The sequence below is a fragment of the Kogia breviceps genome, chromosome 5, assembly GCF_026419965.1.
Source record: "Kogia breviceps isolate mKogBre1 chromosome 5, mKogBre1 haplotype 1, whole genome shotgun sequence".
NCBI lineage: Eukaryota > Metazoa > Chordata > Mammalia > Artiodactyla > Physeteridae > Kogia > Kogia breviceps.
In genome coordinates, this window is record NC_081314.1 from 14,433,172 (window position 1) to 14,452,705 (window position 19,534).

Genomic DNA, 19,534 nt, shown 5'->3' on the forward strand with positions numbered 1-19,534 from the left:
GAAAGACCGGTGGGGGACGGGAGAAATGACTCAGGAACGAAGGGTAGAAACTGGGCAAGTGGAGCCCAGACCTCGTGGGAACGCCTTGAGGACCATGTGAAAGGCTGTGATGTTCTCCCACCTCAGTGACAAGGGAGCAGGGGTATTGATCCACCAACTCCTGTCAGTCACTGGTGGAGGACCATTCTGGGGGTGTTAATTCCCTGGGAATTCTGACCTGGCCCACACACAGGCAGAGAGGGCTCTCAGGGCCAGAGAGGCCTTTGCACACAGGCAAAGGGCAGCTAGTGCTGCAAGTTGGGCCTGAATCTGTGAAAATGGCAGGAGCAGGGGGAAAGTGGTCAAGGCACCCTCGATAGCCCCACAAATCCCCTCCTCACACACACCCTTGAGGCTGCTGACTAGTCTCTCTCCAACCTGCATCTTTAAGGGGTCAAGACCGGCTATAAGGCCAGTCGGGAGTTCACAACCCCACTGAGGAAGAGGCCCCTAATTCTAAGCCACTGGTAGCAGGCTCCACCGAGCTCGACAGCTGTTCTATTCCTCCAGCCCAGCTGGATGAGGTGGGTGGGGGAAAGACCCGGCCTGCCCCACCCTAGACTGACTGTGGGTAGAAGAGAGGGCCATCGCAGACCTGGTTTTGTGACCACTCTCTGATGTAGGGAGGTCCGCTCCTGAGCCTCCTGGCAAAGCAAACAAACGACAACAACAAAAACAGCAAAGCGTAAATAGGCATGAGGGATCCTATTGGGGTCATAGAGATGTTTTAAAACTGATTGATGATGGTTGAGCCATTTGGTAAATTTATTTTAAAAATCATTGAAATGTACACTCAAAATAGGTGACTTATATAAAATTTGCCTCCATTCGTTACAAAAATTAATTTATTTTTTTTAATTAAAAATAAAACCCCGGGGCTTCCCTGGTGGCGCAGTGGTTGAGGCTCCGCCTGCCGATGCAGGGGACACCGGTTCGTGCCCCGGTCCGGGAAGATCCCACATGCCGCCGAGCGGCTGGGCCCGTGAGCCATGGCCCCTGAGCCTGTGCGTCCGGAGCCTGTGCTCCGCAACGGGAGAAGCCACGACAGTGAGAGGCCCGCGTACCGCAAAAAATAATAATAATAAAACCCCACATTACTCCACAAAACCATTGCATCCTAGGACTGCCTGAGTGTAACCCCAACCTTATTCGCTGCCTACGAGTGGCATATCGGGTTCTTGATATAATCCACTTAGGGCATTTGTTTCCTTGGAGAGTAAGATAATGCTGAAATGAGAAACAAATGTAGAGAAGGTCTGAATCATCCTGAAACACCCAAGAGATACTAGAACACCATGCCCTAGACATTGGTTTTAGTCCCCAGATTTTGTTAGAAGTACTTTTGTCTGGCTGTCAGAGCTATTTCATACAACCTCAGGCTTTTCCTGCCATGACTTTACTTTTCCCAAGTTCAACATTTTCAGGTGACTCAGGATGTAAATTCCTCCACGACGTTAAAAAAGATTCCACTTTCTAAAGAATCCCTGAGGAACCAATGTGGGGAGAAAAAAAACAAAGCAGTCTTGGAGAAGGAAGCTGTTAGTAAGTTAAGTTGAAAGAGTGGGTGTGAGAACTCTCCCTTCCCAGCTAGGTCTGGGAGGGAGCTTGCAGGGAAAACACTTTTAAATGCACGGCCCATCGTCCATTATAATTGAAAATATGGTGATGCATAAGAGATGATGTTGATTTTAGAATCAGAATGTCAACCAGGTCTTCTCATTTCAGAAATACACATATCCCTTAGTGCCCTGAAGTTACCGTTGGGCTGAAATTTTTATAAACTCAACTCCAAGTCAAATATTACAGAACTACCAAATGTCACTGAACTCCTTATTAAGGGGATATACCATTTCCCATTAAATCAAAATATTAAAATGCACTTTCATCTCAGAGTTACTGAAACTCTCTTTGGCAATTCAGCCTCTCTCTTAGGAGCACCTTTAAGCTTATGTGAAGGAAGAGGGGAAAAATAAACAGACACCGAGGGATTAATAACCAAATAAAAACCCTCATCCCTCTAAATTATCAATGAGAACACTAAGGAAGACTCTTCCATCCCAGAAAACAATGTTTTATCTCTGAAATATCAGTATGGACCATAATAAATACTCTAGCCAGTTTGTTAGCATTTAATCTATCTGGCTGGATATAAACATGAAAAGCTGTTATTTTTGCCCCCTACAGTGCTGTCAAGCTCCTCCCTCCCACTGGATGGCAACTGCCTTAAAGAGACTCCAGCCCAATTCTACAGCTTTTCATTCAATTGCTAAGACTCAACCCAACTCATTTTTAAACTCCAGTCTCCTATCTGATCCACAAAGTTTCTGCTCCCGCCAAAAAGGCAAGGTATTCCAAAGTCTCCTGATGGAGGGGCCGGGTGTGGTCTGCTCTCTCCTCCTCCCCTACTCTTCTGCTTGTGGGGAAGAGAAGCAGGAAAAGGGAAAGCGGAAGACATGTCTCTATACTTAAAGCAAAGTATGTTCTCCCAAATACGTGGTATTCAGGGCTACAGATGAAAGAGCTAAGCTTTTCCATGACTAGGCTTTTTCGTTGATGGGAAAGTTACTTTACATTAATTATCCCGGAAGGATATACACTCTAGAAATGGCCCCCAGAATCAGCAGCCTCAGAGGTCCACGGTCCTGAGCCATCTAGATTCCCAGGGCCTAACCTGTCTCACCCCCAACATGTCACCTACTCCCAGCCTGGCTCCATCTTAGGCAAAGAAGCGGTCCTCCCTTCTGCTGGTCTGTACCCTTAAAGGTTGATGGGCTCAGTGTGGTCTTCCAACATGGCCCCTGGGAAGGCTTTATTCTTCAGAAGGTCTTCTGGTGAAACGGGACAACCTCTTTCAGGTGTCCACCAGCTAGTGGCATTTTCCCCTTTGCCCCAAAAGTTCCCCCAGAAAGACTACAGCTCCAGAAGTTGTCTACCCTTTAAGGCAATTTCACCTGCAAGTGCATATGGGCTCCAGCTTCTGTACATCTTAGAAGCAGGAACTTAGGAGTCAGTGTGTGTGTGTGTGTGTGTGTTGGGGTATATCCTCCAGGCACCCCTCGGCCTGGACATCCCCCAGCACACCATCTAGAACTCCACGGTTCTCTTCCTTGTACTAATGGCACTGGAGTGAGTCAGCTAAATAGTCTTCGTGTAGCTTTAATAAACCCCAAGTTTCTCAGGAATACAACCATCCTGTGAATTAAGGCCAGAGGGTACTTGGTCTCATTCAGAATTTCACCGGAAGTACGTCACCATTTCTTAACATCACATCACCCCAACATCAACCATGATATTTGACTTGCCAATACCACGCACCTGGATCCATCTGCATCTGTAGCTGTGGCATTCACAGCAAACATCTAATTCACTACTCCTCTAGTAGAGGTGGGCCCAAGCATTACACACGATTTTCTGATACATTATTTTCCTTTTAGTTTCTTTATATTTCAGTTAAGTCATTATACGGACTTGTTAAATTATGTATGCGAGCAAGCAGTAATATCAGTACATTTCATTTCAGGATAATAATGGGAGGACTACAAAATATTTATTGTAAAAAGGGGCCATTGGTTCTGAAGCAAATGCAAACCAGTGGTCTGCCTTCATGATCCTTTCTGCTTATTTCCCTGCTATGCACCCTGAGCCTTTAGTCAAACCCAGTTGGGTCCAAGCTCTAGCCTTAATATCTAGAGGGAGAAGCTGTTCCCACTTGAGCCAGAGTTACGGGAAGGTGGCAGCTCAGTCCTGTCCAGGCCCCCGCCCCAGCAGCATAATCTACACAAAAACTCCTGCCCCGAGGAGAAGAGGGGCTTCAGGGTCAGGGTCAGGGCTATTAGCCACCTGCCCCATACACCCCTGCACAGCCACATCCCCAGGGAGCACCCCCAGGAGCTTCCCCTACCAACACCAGCCTCAAAAGTCCTGGATTTGGGTTGGATGGGGATGGTGGTGTTTCCCTGTGCACAGTGTCAAAGCTTGAATGCTTAGAACTGAACCAGCATATCCTTAGATCTGGAAGTAAATGTTTGGACTTTGAAGGATTCCCACTTGCTCATTTTTTTTTTTCTAGCTATGGGGGTAGCACTCCACGGGCCTCGTCACGTGGGGCCATCTCACTCTAACTGACGGCAAAGCTTTTCCAACTAAAAACCTCATCCTGGCCTCTCCACACATATGCATCTGATGTCACCAACTGCAACTCGCTTTTAATGGCCTGTTTGGAAAAGGAGGCATGCTTTATACATGTAGGACTTCTACAGTCTGAGGCTTAAGAGGATGCTGACAGGAGCATGCAGTAACCACTGAGAGACATGGAGAGTGCACTGGGCAGAGCATAAGACCTGCAGCAGCCGAGGTTACAACTTAATTCTCATCGGCGCGGTGACAGAAGATGTTCTCCCAGATAGGTGGTATGCAGTGCTACAGATTAAAGAGGGAACTCATGACTAAGGTTGTTCATCGATGGCAAAGTTACTTGACATTAATTATCCCAGAAGCATACACGCTCTGGAAATGGCCCCCAGAATCATCAGCCTCAGAGGTCCAAGGCCCTGAGCCATCTAGCTTCCCAGTCCCCGATGTGTCTCACCTCCAACATGTCACCTGCCCCCAGCCTGGCTCTACCTCCCCATACTCGAATCACCAGCTCATGCCAATGATAGCCAGCACCCAGCCCGCGATGCTAACCTTCCTAACCAAATCCTCCTTCTCCACCAGCCCTACTCGGGTGGGCTTGCACTGGCAAGATGGGTGGGCACTGGGGACCCAGGGGCATGAAGGAGAAAGATGAATCAAGAGGAACTCCACCCCAGCCCTCCATCCCCACAAGGCAATGAGCTGAGTTCTAGGGAACTCCAGACATCACCCACCCACCTACCCTGTGCTAGACCATACATGCCTGGGGTCACAGGATGAGGACGTCACAGACACTGACCTCAGGGATAAGACAGTTTAGTGAGGAGCAGGCAGGTGGGCAGGTAGGCAAGCTGGTAAGTGCCATACGCGGAGGTCCGTATAGGAGCTGTGTAATCAAGGTATGGGGTAAGAATACTCCCAGGGGATGCTCAGGGATGGATCCCAGAAGAGGCACCAGGCTGCCGGACAAGGCAAAAGCAAATGGGGCAAGGGCGGGGTGTGCATCGGTGACGAGAAGACCCACGAGGCAGGGAACTGGGCTCTTTCTGCGGGTCAGGCTGAAGCATGAGGACAGCCTACGGAGGGAAGGTTCGCTCATTCACTCTTCAGGCACTGTGCAGGTGCTGGGCTCTGCTCACACGAGCTCACCTTCTAGCCCAGGAACAGGTGGGCACCCACTAAGGGCCTTTGGGGATAAGCCAAGGAAAGTGGACTTTATCCTGAAGGTGATGAAGTGACACGGAGGGATTCTGAGCAGGGGGTGATGGACTGGGTGTGTGTGTTTGGAAGAGCCACCAAGGGCTGCGTAGAAGTGGATTAAAGAGGAATCAGTCCATGAGCTTCAGGGATAGAGAAGTGCAGTCAGGCAAGGAGAATCCAACTTACCAAGTGCCCTCTGAGCAGTGAGGCCCCTGCCTCCTTATCCCTCCCGCCCTCTCGCCACCCCACCACCCCCCATTCCTATCCTGAGCTGGCTGTAGTAGAAAGACAAGAGTCAGGGATATAGATAGTGCCTGCCACAAGAAGCAAGGACCAGAGACAAGAACAGCTCAGGACAGTGAAGAACACGCTGAGAACACCAGACAGAGAAGGATCGGTGCTCTACAGACCGCAGAGCCAAGCGTGTAGGCCGCTGCTCAGGAGAAACCCTGCCCCGCCTTTAAGAAGATGCAATCAAGCTAGAGAACCAGGTGAGTCCTTGTGGCTAATGAAGGGGAGACCCTGGGCTTCCACAATTTGAGCACAGGAGCTAAATCACCCTAATATGGTGGTTTGAGCAGCATGACAGAGACCTATCTGCCTCACACATCCCCCACACCCTCCAGAGAGCGGGCCACTCTGCCCCAAACGCCACCAGTGTGCTAACGCGTAACCCTAGGGGTTGAGCAGTGCCCTCTCTTTCTAAATGCGCACATCACCACGTGAGATCCTGCATCATGTCCCATTGCCTTAGCTTACAGGAAAGTCAGAGCGTTTCCTCTCTGATAAGATGATGTAAGGAGAGCATTAGGTCACCACATCTAGTAGGCTTGAGACAGGGGCAGTGGCAGCTCCGAATTTCCTCTACCAGAGCCCGTTTGGTTGGAAGTATGAACCACGCGACTTGTTTTGAAGCTGTGGCTGCATAGCGAGCCCTCTGTCTTTAGTTAAATATTAGGTGGTTCTGATCCACAGAAGTAGCAAAGTTTTCTAAAGATGCTTCTATTCACATTTCCCATTGGATGGAGAAAACAAATTGTAAGATTAGGAGGAGGAGGATTCTCACGATTATTGGTGGTAACTTAAGAAGTGGTTTCCAGGGAGCAGCCAAACACTACCTCCAAAAGCAGACCTTGGTGCCGCCAAGGTCTTGCAGAGAGAGATCCTGGAGGGACTTGGGGAGCAGGAAGAGAAATCGCAGGAGGGGGAAGCAGCAGATGAGAAGGGTGCTGAAGGTGACCCAACAATTCCATCAGCCCATCCCTCCTCCCTCGTGGGCTCTGGGGCAGAGGTGGGACACGTCTGAAAGCAAAACTCCAGGAAAACTCCATCTTCAAGCAAAGATTCTTTGCTGGTCTCTGACTTGAGTTCTTCCACGTAAGAGGGCTGCAATTTAAGGACGGAAGATTGGGGTGGACGGGAAGCAGGGGGGTTTTCAAGAGGAAAAAGATACAAGTGCAGTAAAAAAAAAAAAAAAAAAAGTGCTTTATTTGTGACCTCTAGTTAAAAGAAGAATAAGTCACTAAAAAGACTTAAATATAATTTTAAAATTAATACGCAAGATACAACCATCTTGATATTTCTCATGATGGTGCCATAAAGCCAAAGTACTTGGTTTGCTTTTGGGAAAAAAAAAATAACCAACACAAAGAAAGTGAAATCTAGGTCTCGAAGGTGAAATTCTTTTTAACTCTGATTATCAATTATCTTAGCCTCCTTCCCTGCTCCAAAGGACCACGCATCCTCCTGCAAGCAAACAAACAAAAACACACAAGAAAAGAAGAAATGAAAAGGGAGAGAGGAAGGAAGAAAGGAAGGAAGGAAGGAAACTCTTAAAATACCATAAACTGCAAATTCAATATTTTCTCTCATTCCCTAGCATTTCTGTGAGTTTCCTGAGTGATGGCCTGTCTTAGTTCTTGACTCTAAATCCAGATTCTTAATCCCTTCTCTACGAGGTCTGAAGGAGAGAATTTGGAGCATTTTGCAGCAGACAAGTGTGCCAAGAAGTGCCGGCAGAGCAGGATGAGCTGAGATTCTAGGACTGGGTGGGGTTAAACTGTCCTTGCATGAGGACCAGAGTACATGAGTTTCCAACTCCAGAAGCAGGGAGAAGAATCCCCGACACTCCATTCTATTTTATGTCTAACCATTAGTGATGCGCTAGCTCCGGGGCAGACCGTTATCTGAAACACACAGCATTTCAATGGGTTTGTGGAATAAAGTGAAAATCTGCCCCTAGGAACGCACTCGTGGGTTTGAGAACTTGAAGGAACAGAAAGAGTCGGAAAAAAATAAATATTCAGGACCTCAAACCACCAAACACACCCAAACACGCAGTCAATCAAGCTAAGGAAATGCTTAGTCTCCTCCCCTGATTCTTCATAGGCTTTTATAATGCAAGCCCTGCTTCCTCTGCCCTCTGTGCAATCTCCAGCAGGCAATGACAGTAAGTCCTGCAAGTAGGCAGAGCTCCCATAGGAGAGGAGTGGTCCTGGTGACAAGCTGCTACAGAAGACCCAGGTCCTCGCTCAGGAAAGTTTCTTTGAGGAGCAGGTTTCAGCTAGTTGGAGAGGGACTCCTCCTCTCTCAGGCCCCCACTCTCCATCCCAGCAGGTAAAGAGACAGCGGTCTTGGCCCCCAACTCAGGCGGGCCTGAGTAGAGACCCCCAGCTGAAGAGGTTAAGCCCATTCCCATCTCCCTGTCCCTCCTTCTTTCTTCTCCCAATAGCCTCCCCAAGGTCTTGTTCACCACAGCACCCAGATGATCAAGGGTAGGGATGTGAAAGAAGAGAAGCAGCTGGCCCAAGGGAAGATGACCCTTGGATGCCCCAGTAGGGCACTAAGTTCCCATCACTTGGGGCTGCCCTGTCCACAGCCAGACCCACAGTTGCTGGGGTGTATTTTGTGAAAGAAGGCAGAGGGTTTCCTTTGAGCATTTGACCTGAGCCCCAAGCACAAGCATCTCTGGCTTCAGGTGCTGAGTGATGGGCTAATTGTTTCCTGACAGCACGAGAGAGCCTGAATACCACCCGTGTTCTCAAGCTCCAGAAGTCCAGCATCAACTGTACTGCTGAAGAGGAAATCATAAATCTTAAGACCAGGATTTCAGTAGTTTTGAAGGGTTTCATTTCTCCTCCCTTCCAACTTTGATATATGTACTTACTTAACAAGGGTCTGGGGAGGGTTCATGGAATTAATATACGTAAAGTGCTTGGAGTTTGAAGAGAATGTGCAATGTAAATGCAAGTGTCGCTAAAAAGGTTAATCTAATTTACATCCAACACTGTCAGTTCATGGTGTTAATGAACTATATCCTTTTAGAGAGTGATTAATTTATTGAAATGTGATTATTTTTCCTAGTGCTATATATGTGTCAGTTTCTCTTATTGTATCTAACTTTAAAGAAGAATTCGGCATTTTATAAACTAAAATAATAAATCAAATACCCTGTAATAGTTATATTTCATTAATTACAAGGAGACATGCATTAGATTAACATTTATCTGTTTTAATTAATTTGCTGCGATGCAGTTATCCATGAAAATTGGAAAATGACACATCAACTTGACATCATATTAACAGTTTTGACTGGTTCTTCCCTGAAAATTTATGGGCCTGCAACTGCTGCACCCCTTGCATAACCATGGTGGACACCCACTGTGTACCATATGCAGAACGTACATTAGAGAATTAGGAAGGGCCTTACCGCTAAATTCAGACCTCTCCTGAAAATATCATTCATTAAATTGGTAAGACAGTATAAAGATGGAAAGATGTAGGGTTTTGTTTGGAGGGTTAGAGTCCTGAAGTGTCAAAACCAATTTCTTAAATCTGATCACCTTATTTTCTTAAGCACTTTATCCTTCCAAAGGGTATTCAGAGCCACTTGCACGTGGACACTCAGAACTTTCTTGAATAGAGGAGGCAGGTGCCATCCTGTCCTTTCTGCACAGGGAAAAGCAGATCCCAGAGGGCTGAGTGATGTGCCCTGAGCCTCACACGGATCAGTGAGTCCCGGTCACGTGACCTGGAGACGCTGCCTTCTCCACAGGCGATTTCCTCGTCAGGCTTCTTTGAAGACTGCAGATTTGTTTAACTATATAATACAACAGGCATCACAGAAGTGCAAAGTGGCAGAAATCACAAAAATGATGTGCTGCGTGTTTGCTTGGTTTTTTTTTCAATCGGCAAAACTTAAGTCAAATTTCAGCGAATTAAGCATTTTTAGAAGCTACAAGTGGCATTTACAGCCTTTCTCGGTGAGAATTCCAGCCGCATCTGCTGGACTCGACTCCCTTACACATCTTGGTGCGGTTAGGGCTCTCTCAACTCATCTGCAGAACTGAGTGTTCTCAACCTTTACAAAGCGAATGCCGCCATTGGTTTGGAAGGAGAATCCGTTAACTAAAGGGGAGAGGCCTGACGACTAGTTCCTACCAGTGACCAAATGCAGGGAGTAGCCCTGACCGGGGGAAGTGTGGATGGACAGAGTCCCGAGGGACTTGCAGCCAGTGTGGGTGGCATCACCCCGGCATATCGTCACTCCCTCAACGCTCAGCATTCCCTCTGGACCTCAGACTGTGCTGGGCACCAGTCACACAGAGGTAACCAGGATGCTTCCCCCTCGAGGGGGTCACAGTCTGCCCGGGGAGGCAGGGAGGCGATAGGCACTGTGGGTCAAGGCCCCCACCCAGGAGCAGCCCTGCAACCCATGCCAAGAAAGGAAGCATTCCCTGGGGAACTGTCAGCAATAGGGGTTGGCAGGGGCACTTCTCAACCTTGGCTGGGCATCGCAAACATCTGAGAGCTTTAAACTAAATCCCAAGTCCTGGCCTAGATCAATGACACCAGCATCTCTGCAGGGGTGTTCCAGGCATCTCTGTTATTTTGAAACTCTCAAGGGGTTCCACTGTGCATCCAGGCTTGAGAGTCACTAACCCAACGGATAAGGGGGTAGCCTCTGAAACTAGACTTTGTCCATTCAAATCCCAGCTCTGCTGGAGTAGTAGTAGTAGTTGGGTGAACTAGGTAACTAGCTGAACCTTCCTGGCCTCAGTTTCCTCACCTGTAAAATGGGAATAATAAGAGCACACATCTGATTGAGTGGCCGGAGGACTGAATGAGTATTAATACCTATAAAGCACTCAGAACAGAGCCCAGCACACAGTAAGCTCTTGATAGAAGATAGTATTTACTATCTGGAAACTGCTGGAAAGTTCACTGAGAGAAGAGGAGGCCAGATGAGAAGTGAGGGGAGAAACCATCAACGGACTTTTATGTGAGGCTGGAGAGTTTGGATCTATCTTGAGAGGACTGTGGTTTGTCATCGGGGGTGAGGTTCTCTGTGTGTCCTAGCTTCAGAGAAGGCTTGGGCTGCAAGAGCGTAGGCAGAAGATCTCTGTAGACACTCGGTCCAGGCCTTTGCTCTATGAATGCCTGAGCTCCTTGAAGGGGTGATGGTAGGGATAGGAGAGGTAGAAGGTGGGAGAAGGGCTGGTTTCCTCTAGGATGGGAACTGGTGACCTGTTCCATCTCCTATCCCCAAGCACCCCCCGGGGCATTGGCAATGAAATGTAACAGGAGAATTGGACTTCAGGTGCTGGAACCCCAGTGGCAGTAAAGATTCTGCTGCCCATGGAAGTAGAGAGTCAGCCGGGGACATCAAGAGGCCAGGCTGTTCAGACAGCGAGCAGCACGAGGGTAACCTGTGAGGGACGGAAGCTTGAGGCGATTCCAAGAGTGTTACGTTATTCTCAAAACCCTGGGACCTTAACGGACTGCAGCATGGATAGTGAAGGATGGAATTCATGATGATTGGGATGGCATTTCTTATAGGCCTGGTGGGACTGGGGTTGATGTGACCCATCCTGGCAACAGGGTGATGGATGGGGGGGGTGCTTTCATTCCCAAGAGATGCTAACTAAGGCAGGAGCAATAGGCATGGAGGGGAGTGGGAAGGTTCTAGGTCTTCGTGGGTAGCATCAACTGGACTTGACGAAGGATGGGGTGTGATGGAAGAGGAGAAGAGATGAGGATGCTGGAGGACTCCAGGGCTCTGGTTTGGGTGAGTGTGCAGATGTTGTACCTTTCACCCAAACACAGGCCACAGAGTAAGCAGCAGCTTCCTGGAGGGAAGAGGAGAGGCTGGGTTGGCACACACATGGGGCTGGTGGTACCCCAGGGCATCCTAGAGGGGACAGACATGGAGTAAGCCTCTGAGCAGGGCTTAAGGTGAGCTAGGAGAAGAGTTGGTCAGGGCCTTCTCCGGAGGACTGATGTAAGCAGAGGACACTGAGCTGGGGACAAGCAAAGTCCTGAGAAGGTACTGGAAACAAGTGCCTGGGGATTAGAAAACCACTAAGAAGTGGGAGAAGTGGCCTTCGGGTGACATCATCCAAGATATCACCTGGCTTCCTGGTGCTGGGTGGCAACCAACTGCAATTAGTCTAACCCCTTGGTCTGATTCCTGGCTCTGCGGCTACATACCCTGTGGTGTTCACTTACCAATCTGTAAAATGGGTATTTGTGGAAAAGACAATTGACATATATAAAATCCTGCCACAACAGCAGAAGAAAAGGCAGCCTTATGAGCAGTCATGTTACCTTCCATGTCATCTATGCCATCTCTCTCCCCTCTTGCCACACTTGCCTTTCGGCATCCCCTCCTCATTCTCACCAGAGTCCAGGCTTCAAGTACATCTAATATACTTGAAAGTGTCGGTGGTAGCTTTTCTTAACCTTGCCTGCTTAAAAAAAAAAGGAGTCAGAAGAGGGCCATGTTTAACCCAAGTGAACAACTGCTGGGAGGTCTTCCCGATGCAGGAGACCCCTCCAATGGACCATGCAGTGCAGACAGCTGCCTTCTCTACTTGAGGCCAAGCATGACGGGAGGGGAGGAAGGCTTCCAGCTGCCCGGGCGAGAAGAGAAAGACGATGTTCGCTCCTGACGGGGAAGTCAATCAGAGAGTGAGCCTTCCAGAGCAACTGATTCTTTCAGCAATTTTGAAGACCCAAATGTTCTTGAACTGCCTTGGAATGTTCCAGGGCAGCAGAGCCTCTCTGGCCTCACTTCCTCGGGCTGAAAACACATCACTCTGCTAGGTAAGCCTGTGTGACATGGGAAATCCATGCTTGCCACACTGTTCTGGGTTCAAATCTCAGTTCTACTGTCTCTAAGCTGTGGGACCTGGGGCAAGTTACTTCCCTTCTCTGGGCCTCAGTTTCCTCCTCTGTAAAGATGGGATAGTAATTCTAACTGCATCATTGGTAGATCAAACCAAGTGGGGTGAAGATCAAACCAACTGACATATATGAAGTGCTTAAAATAGTGCCTGGCACACGGTATCCATTCAATAAACATTCACTCTTTTATTAGCCTTATAAATCTGTATGCAGAAATATATTTGTCCTGGCTCCTGGGCTTCTGTGTACCAACATGGGCATTCTTACCTTGCATCTACCTGTCCTGCCCACCCCCTATCTGCTGACAAAATGCCTACTCACCCATCAAGACCTCTTTCATTTTCTCCATTAATCTTTGCTGGCTTCTCCTATCCTTGACAATTTCTTCCTTTCCTACAAAACTTTTTCCAGGTGTTTCACGCACAGTGATCTACCCTTTTCCAGAAGCTACCAAGTTATCCAATAGTTTGTGTCATGTGTGATGTTTACCCTAGACAGAGCTCTTTGATATCTGATATTTGTTTTAGCTCTTCAATCCGCTCATAGAGAATGACAGGAGACTGAGACATAGCTCTTGGCTGAAACAGCTAAAAATGGGGCCCAATGCATGTTTGGGCTGGCCTCGCTCTCACCCCAAGCATCCTCCTCCAACCACTGCCGCCTCCCGTCTTCTGCCTATTGCTTCCCCAAAGCTGACAGCATGATTGGTACGGATGAATGTTTGTGTCCTCCCAAAATTCACATGTTGAAACTCTACCCTCAATGTGATAGTATTAGGAGACAGGGCCTTTTGGAGACCTTCTCCTTCCAACTCAAATCCCAGCGTATGAGGATTAGAAGCGATCATGAGGGTGGGGCCCTCATGAATGGGATTAATGTCCCTGTAAGAGTCGTGAGAGAGCCTGCTTCCTCTCTCTGCATTCCTCACAGAAGGACACAGTAAGAAGTCAGCAGTCTGCAACCCAGAAGAGAACTCTCTCCAGACATAATCATTCTTGGACTTCCTTCCTTCAGAACTGTAGAAATCAATTTCTGTTGTTTCTAAGCCACCTGATCTATGTTATTTTTGTTACAGAAGCCCCAGCTGATTAAGATGGCGAACTTCTGTCCTGTTCAGCACCAGTGTCTTCAGCTCAGCATGCTTCCCCCAGCTCAGTCCTCTCATGGTTCATCTGCAAACCCACCATTCCAATTTCCACAGGGTCCAATTAGTGGTGGGCTAGATCATAAATAATAAAATAATAATCCATCTCAAGCTGTCATTTGGCTATCACAGTGTCAATTACCCCCTTCCATATAAACATGCATCATCACAGAGTTTGCCAGTGTCTTAAACAAATAAACAAAAAAGAGTGCTTCTCTGCTTTCTGGGACAGCAAGGCTGGAAGGAAAGTGTTTGCTGGTCAGTGGACTTCTCTTTGCAACCCAAATCACACCAATAAAGCTCTTCCTCCAGAGACCAGAATCCCACCCCTTCGGCAGTGGCACATTAGAGATGTTTATTTATTTAGATAACACACATTGCTGAGTCCTTCCTCAGAGCTGGCCCTTCATTAAGTGCCAGGGCTTTTGAGATGAATGAGACAAGACATGGGTCCCAGCCTCAAAGGCAGTCATAGACTAGTGAAAGAGGCAGGTGTTTGCACAATTCAAGCCAAATGTCTATGTGTGCATGTATTTACATATGACTATGTCCACACATACGCACATGTGGAGAGAGACAGAGACAGAGAGAACAGAGTTTGAATGGAGGGAAGATATGAACGAAGCTACTGAACTGCCAAGAGGTCGGTCAGAAAGGGAGAATGTCACCAGATCTCAGATGCTAGAACCCAGTGTCTAAAGATCAGTAATTACAGTAATTACAGTCACTGTGTATTTAATGCTGTTTACATGCCATGAACTGTGCGAAGTGATTTCTAAACACTTTCCTGACAACCACTTGGCAAGGTATATCTTTGTATGCCCATTTTATAGATAAGGAAACTGAGGTTCAAAGGGATTCACTGATGTGTCCAAGATTATCTTACTGGGAAGCAGTAGGGTCAGGATTGGAACCCAGGTTTCTCTCGCTTTGAAGCCCAAATTTTCCTTCCTACAGGACAGGAGAAAACATCCAAAATCTCTGTGTCATTAAACAACAGCACTGCAACTGCAAACAGGTGGATTCACCAAGCCATTCACTCCTGACTGCTCGGCTCACATCCGGAGGCCAGGCAGTGGAGTGGACTTGGAGATCAGGATAGGGAGGGAGAATCAGGACAAGATTCCATCCCTCAGGGCTCACAAGGCAGTGCTGGAGCCAGACAAGGAGCACAGGTACACCAGAGGGAGAGCCACATCCTGAGGGACCAGTCAGGGAAGGCTCCTAGGGGAAACCATGCCCAGGCCTGGCTGTGTCTTGAGTCTCAGAAGGCATTAGGCTGAGGAAGGTGACCGTCTAGCCTGAAGACATGGTCCAAAGGGTCCAGGGCAGGAATGAGCACATCCTGGTCCAGGAACCACAGGTACTTTGGGATGAGTGCAGGTCAGAGTGCACCCTCTGAGGCAGGGCTGAGGACATTCTGTCATTTGTGCTTCAGTTGTTGGGGAAGTAACTGCCACACCCCCAGGAGACACATGCTACTTTCCAAGAGATGATATAGGACAATTCACCAAAAAAATTCCACACCACCTTCGCCCCCGTGGGAGGTTCTGCCATGTGCACTTTGGAATATGCAGGATGGTTTTTGAATCTGGAAGAGGGAGGATGAGGCTGCTGCTTGAAGCTAGAACACAGGTTTCCATGGATGAGAACAAGGCCCACTCCATTTATCTCCCAACAGGCCCCTTGAAACAGCAGCCCTGGACTCTCCTCGTGTGTATGCAGGGCCACAGGGGCTCTTGGGGATCTCAGAGATACAGTCAGCTTCCCTGTGGTCACTAGATCTGCCTGTAAATCCAAAGGGGAGAGTATGCGATGGACAGTCCAGGGGCACTGGCCATGGTGAGCCTTCGCTTTCTCACCCCAGTGTCACATCCTCCCCTGGTGGTCCTGGCAAGTCACTTGCCCTCTTTCAGACTTAGTTTCTTCCTCTGTGAAATGGGCTACCAAAACCAGCCCTGCATTTGTAAAAATGAGAGACAGCCCAGTTAAAAGGATTGGCGCAGTGCCTGTAACACACTAAGAAGTTCCACAAACTGAGGTTACTACAATTATACGACTACTGCTACAATTCTGCTCTGTCTCCTCCCCTCCCTATTACCAAATGCTGTGCTTGCAAGCCCTCTTCCTATCTCTGTCTCCCTTGTCTACGTCCGCATCGCATGGTACTATACTTGGCACAAACTCGGCCTGCTGTCATTCTCTTAAAGTTTTCACATAAAAATCTTGTCTCCAGCCAGATCAAAGCTCTCAAAGCAAGGTAGTAGCGAGATGGGAATGGTGTGGGGCTGATCTTCTTATATTTGCTGAGAATCCTCCAGAGCACTGAGCCAGGCTCTGGGCACACAGGCGGGCACTACATCAGTTACTGCTGATGGTCTCTACTCAAGCATTGTCCTGAACAACCAATACCTGCATGTTGAGGACTGAAAAGGTTTGTGTACCAGATCCCTGAGACCTGAGACCACCGATGCATCACCAAATTTGGCACAAATCTTAAGAGGTTTTTTTGTATTGTCTTTTTTTCCCTGGATAAGACATGCCTTTCTCTGCACCAGAGGCTCCTTGGGTCCACAATGCCTTCCCAAGCTTTGCTCATGAAACATGTGCATAGGATCTGGTCTTTTCAAGGCATCCAGGAAGTGTTTGTCTTTTTTGAATAATCAAGATACAGGAGAGAAAAGGAAGGGGTTATAACAGCTGCCTGGCCACTGTATTATTTCTGACGTCAGGAATATGTTTGTACTCAAAGTGCAGCAATTCTGCAAAAACCCCACAGCTCTCAGGGATTAGTTGCTTGATTCCCGACAGCAAGAAGCAAGAAACACAAAGGTAGAACAAGCTGTGTGCCACAAACACGACATCGTACACGAGCCCAAGCCGGGAGGACATACTTCCAGACAGTTGTCCAGAGGGTGCATTCAGGTCTGCCAGGCAGCTTGACGCCCCACTCCTATTTTTCCTCTGTGAATGAATTCAGAATTGTATGGAAAAAGAAAGCTATTTTTTTGTTCAATCTTCTTCATAGGACTTTCTGACTTTTCTCCTTTTTTAGTGATGGGGATAATAATGACATGAACCTTAGAAAAGGCAGAGTCAGTGGTGGGACACATCATATATGAAGCATACCTTCAGTATCTCAAATGTTCTTCAGAAATTATATGAAATTTGGAGACATAAAATGCACGTGCATTGTAATAAGGAGAGTCAGCCGTGTAAATCCCAGCTAAAGTGTCATAGCAAATGTCTCTGTTTTGATCAAATATTACACATTTGTCTTTAAAAAAGAAATGAAAAGAAAAGAAAAATGTAGCTAACAGCGCCCTTTGCAGCCCCCCAGTGGTTGGAAAGAGAAAGAGGAAAGAACGCGGGGGACTCAGACAGCAACTCTAGCTCCGCAGGACCAATCAACTTTTTACTCCGGAAAGACAAATGGCTTATTTTCAACATGAAATGAATATGTTCTAAGTGGAGAAGATGCAAGGTGTTGGTTAAAATGCACATAATTATTCACATACGCGTGAATCACTGAGAGCCTGGATTTTTTTCTTCTTTTCTTTTCAATCTTTCTCTTTTATCTCTACCAAATTTTCCATTTTGACCTGGGAACTCTAGGCGATGCATAAGCATACCAGGTCTTCTTCCCAAACAGGTTATTTTTCCCTTCCTTCACTTGCTGTGAGCCCCCCTTTATGTAAACATCGGCTTAAACATACGCCATTTGCTCCACTACAAAGTGACGAAAAAAATCAAAAACATGTAATCTGCCTATTTAACAAAGTGTCTATATTGGGGAAGGAGAGCAAAAGATTTGGTCGTTCATTGGTTTTTATTCTTGCTTTCACCAGAACAAGCGTCTCTCTGAATGATCAACGACTCCTTTACCCATCCCTTTACCTTTCCTTTACCACATGTTTGAGACATTTTCATAATCAGTTTTCCTTTGTCTTCCCCCCAAAAAAGACTACCTCTCAAGGATGGGGGTGAAGATAGGAATTGATGGAAAGGAATAGGATGCCTGCTTATAAAATAATGTTACAAAAAACGATGCCACCAAACTAAAAGATTGCAGCATAAACAGAAACTCTCCTATTTTCAACCGTCTCACTCTCAAGTTGCGGAAGAGGCATTCCCGAGGTCCTGAGGAGGCGAACTGTGCCTCGCGCTCTCCCCACCCTCCAAGGGTAATTAAACGTAGAATACATTCCCTCCTGAGCCACAGGTAAGCTACGGGTCAAAGCCAGTTTGCAAATCAGGTTGCCGCTAATAGGGAGCCTCTTCATCTACAAGAGCAAACTCCTCCGTCCTCTGAGGATTGTCAGTGACCACTTTCCTTCCCGTACTGGTTGCCGGGAAAATCCGGCCACAGCCTTTAAACCAAGCGCACGCCCTCCTATCCTTGGCAAAACGCAGAGAATCAACAAGTTACCACCAACCCGGGCACTCCAGCCCAGAACTGCCACCGCCTCTCCTGCGCCCATCGCCACCAAGCCCGCTCTGCTCCTCCCTTGCCTCTCACACCACCGTCCAGCAAGCACGTGACCTTCCGTTTCAGTTCGCCCTCCAGACGCCCCCACCCCGGCGCTCCTCCCCGCGCTCCCAGGCAGCAAATTCCGCGGCTCGTCAGCCTACAGTCTCCCGACCTCGCCAGGCATTCACCAGGATCTTGCTTCCTCTGGGGCGGGAGAAGCGGGGAGGTCAAGAACTCCAAGCCAATAGGGTTGCGGGGAGGGAGGTCACCGGATTCTGCGCCTCTGTGCTCCGGTGCCCAAGCACAGTCGGAGAGGCTATGGGGAGGGTCACGTCCCGCACTTCTTCCGGACTCCGCGGCCCACCCGGAGGGCGCGCATTCCCAGGGTGGCCAGAACCGCCCTGGGGGATCCTGAAGCCAGCCAGGGAGGCCTTCCCCGGAGCCCACAAGTTTCCACCCCAACCCCGACCTGGGAGACGAGCTCTGCTCCCTCCTTTGAAGGAGCCGCCACTGATTCCTCCCTCTGGGCTGGAGCAGACAACTGCCTGTCCGCGCCGTGCCAGGGCCCTGCTCCCGCCGATCCCGGGCCGGAGCCCGCCACTCGGCCACTACACCCCCACTCGGGCGCAGAAAGCCCCCAAAGTTGTCCGGACACCCCAGACCTGGCCTTCTCCTGGGTCCCTAGAATCTGCCCAGGGGTGGAGCCGGCGTCCTCAGGTGGAATCTCTCTGGTCCAGGGCGCAGGGCGCTCACTTCGGTCATCCCGGGCGCACGGAGGCCGCGGAAGCTGCGGCAAGGGAGGGTGTGCAAATCCAGCGGGGTCCCCGCCGCTTGCACCCTCAAGCCCGCCCTGCTTCCCTCCTCGGAGACGAAGAAACTTCCCCAGCACCCACCTTTAGAGGCGAGGAGGCGGCGCCGCCGGCCGCCCCCGCCGCTGCCGCTCCCGACGCCCAGCACCAGCAGGAGCGGTACCCAGCACAGCCTCGCAGTCACCATCCTCGCCGCCGCCGCCGCCTACGAGCTGCCGCCGCCGCCGCCGCCGCCTACTGCCCTCGCCGGTTCTCGCCTCCTGGTGTCCGCCGGGCCTCGGGCCGCCTTGCCCTGCCGCTGTGTGCGCTTCAGGCGCCGCCGCGCTCGGCCTCCGGTGCCAGCCGCCGCGCCGCTAGCTCGCCCGCAGCAGCCGCGCTCACTGGCGCGGACCCCGAGCAGCTCCGGCGCTCACCCCGGGACGGCCCGTGACGTCACGGAGGGAGGGAGGTGGCTCCTGCATATTCATGAGACGCGGACACCGGCCGCGGCTTCTAGGCTCGCAGCTCCGCGCCCTCGCCTCCCAACTTTCCTCCGCCGTCCTCGAGCTCCGG

General features: G+C 49.2%; 1 protein-coding gene across 1 annotated transcript in view; it reads right to left on the minus strand.

Annotated features, from left to right (window-relative positions):
* Positions 1-19,268, minus strand: part of CLSTN2 (calsyntenin 2) — a 597,917-nt gene extending 578,649 nt beyond the window's left edge. Inside the window, exon 1 of the mRNA XM_059063644.2 lies at positions 19,067-19,268. Within this exon, the coding sequence (XP_058919627.1) occupies positions 19,067-19,169 (103 nt within the window). The 5' untranslated portion in view covers positions 19,170-19,268. The remainder of the gene's footprint in view (positions 1-19,066) is intronic.
* Between the last annotated feature and the right edge of the window lie 266 nt (positions 19,269-19,534).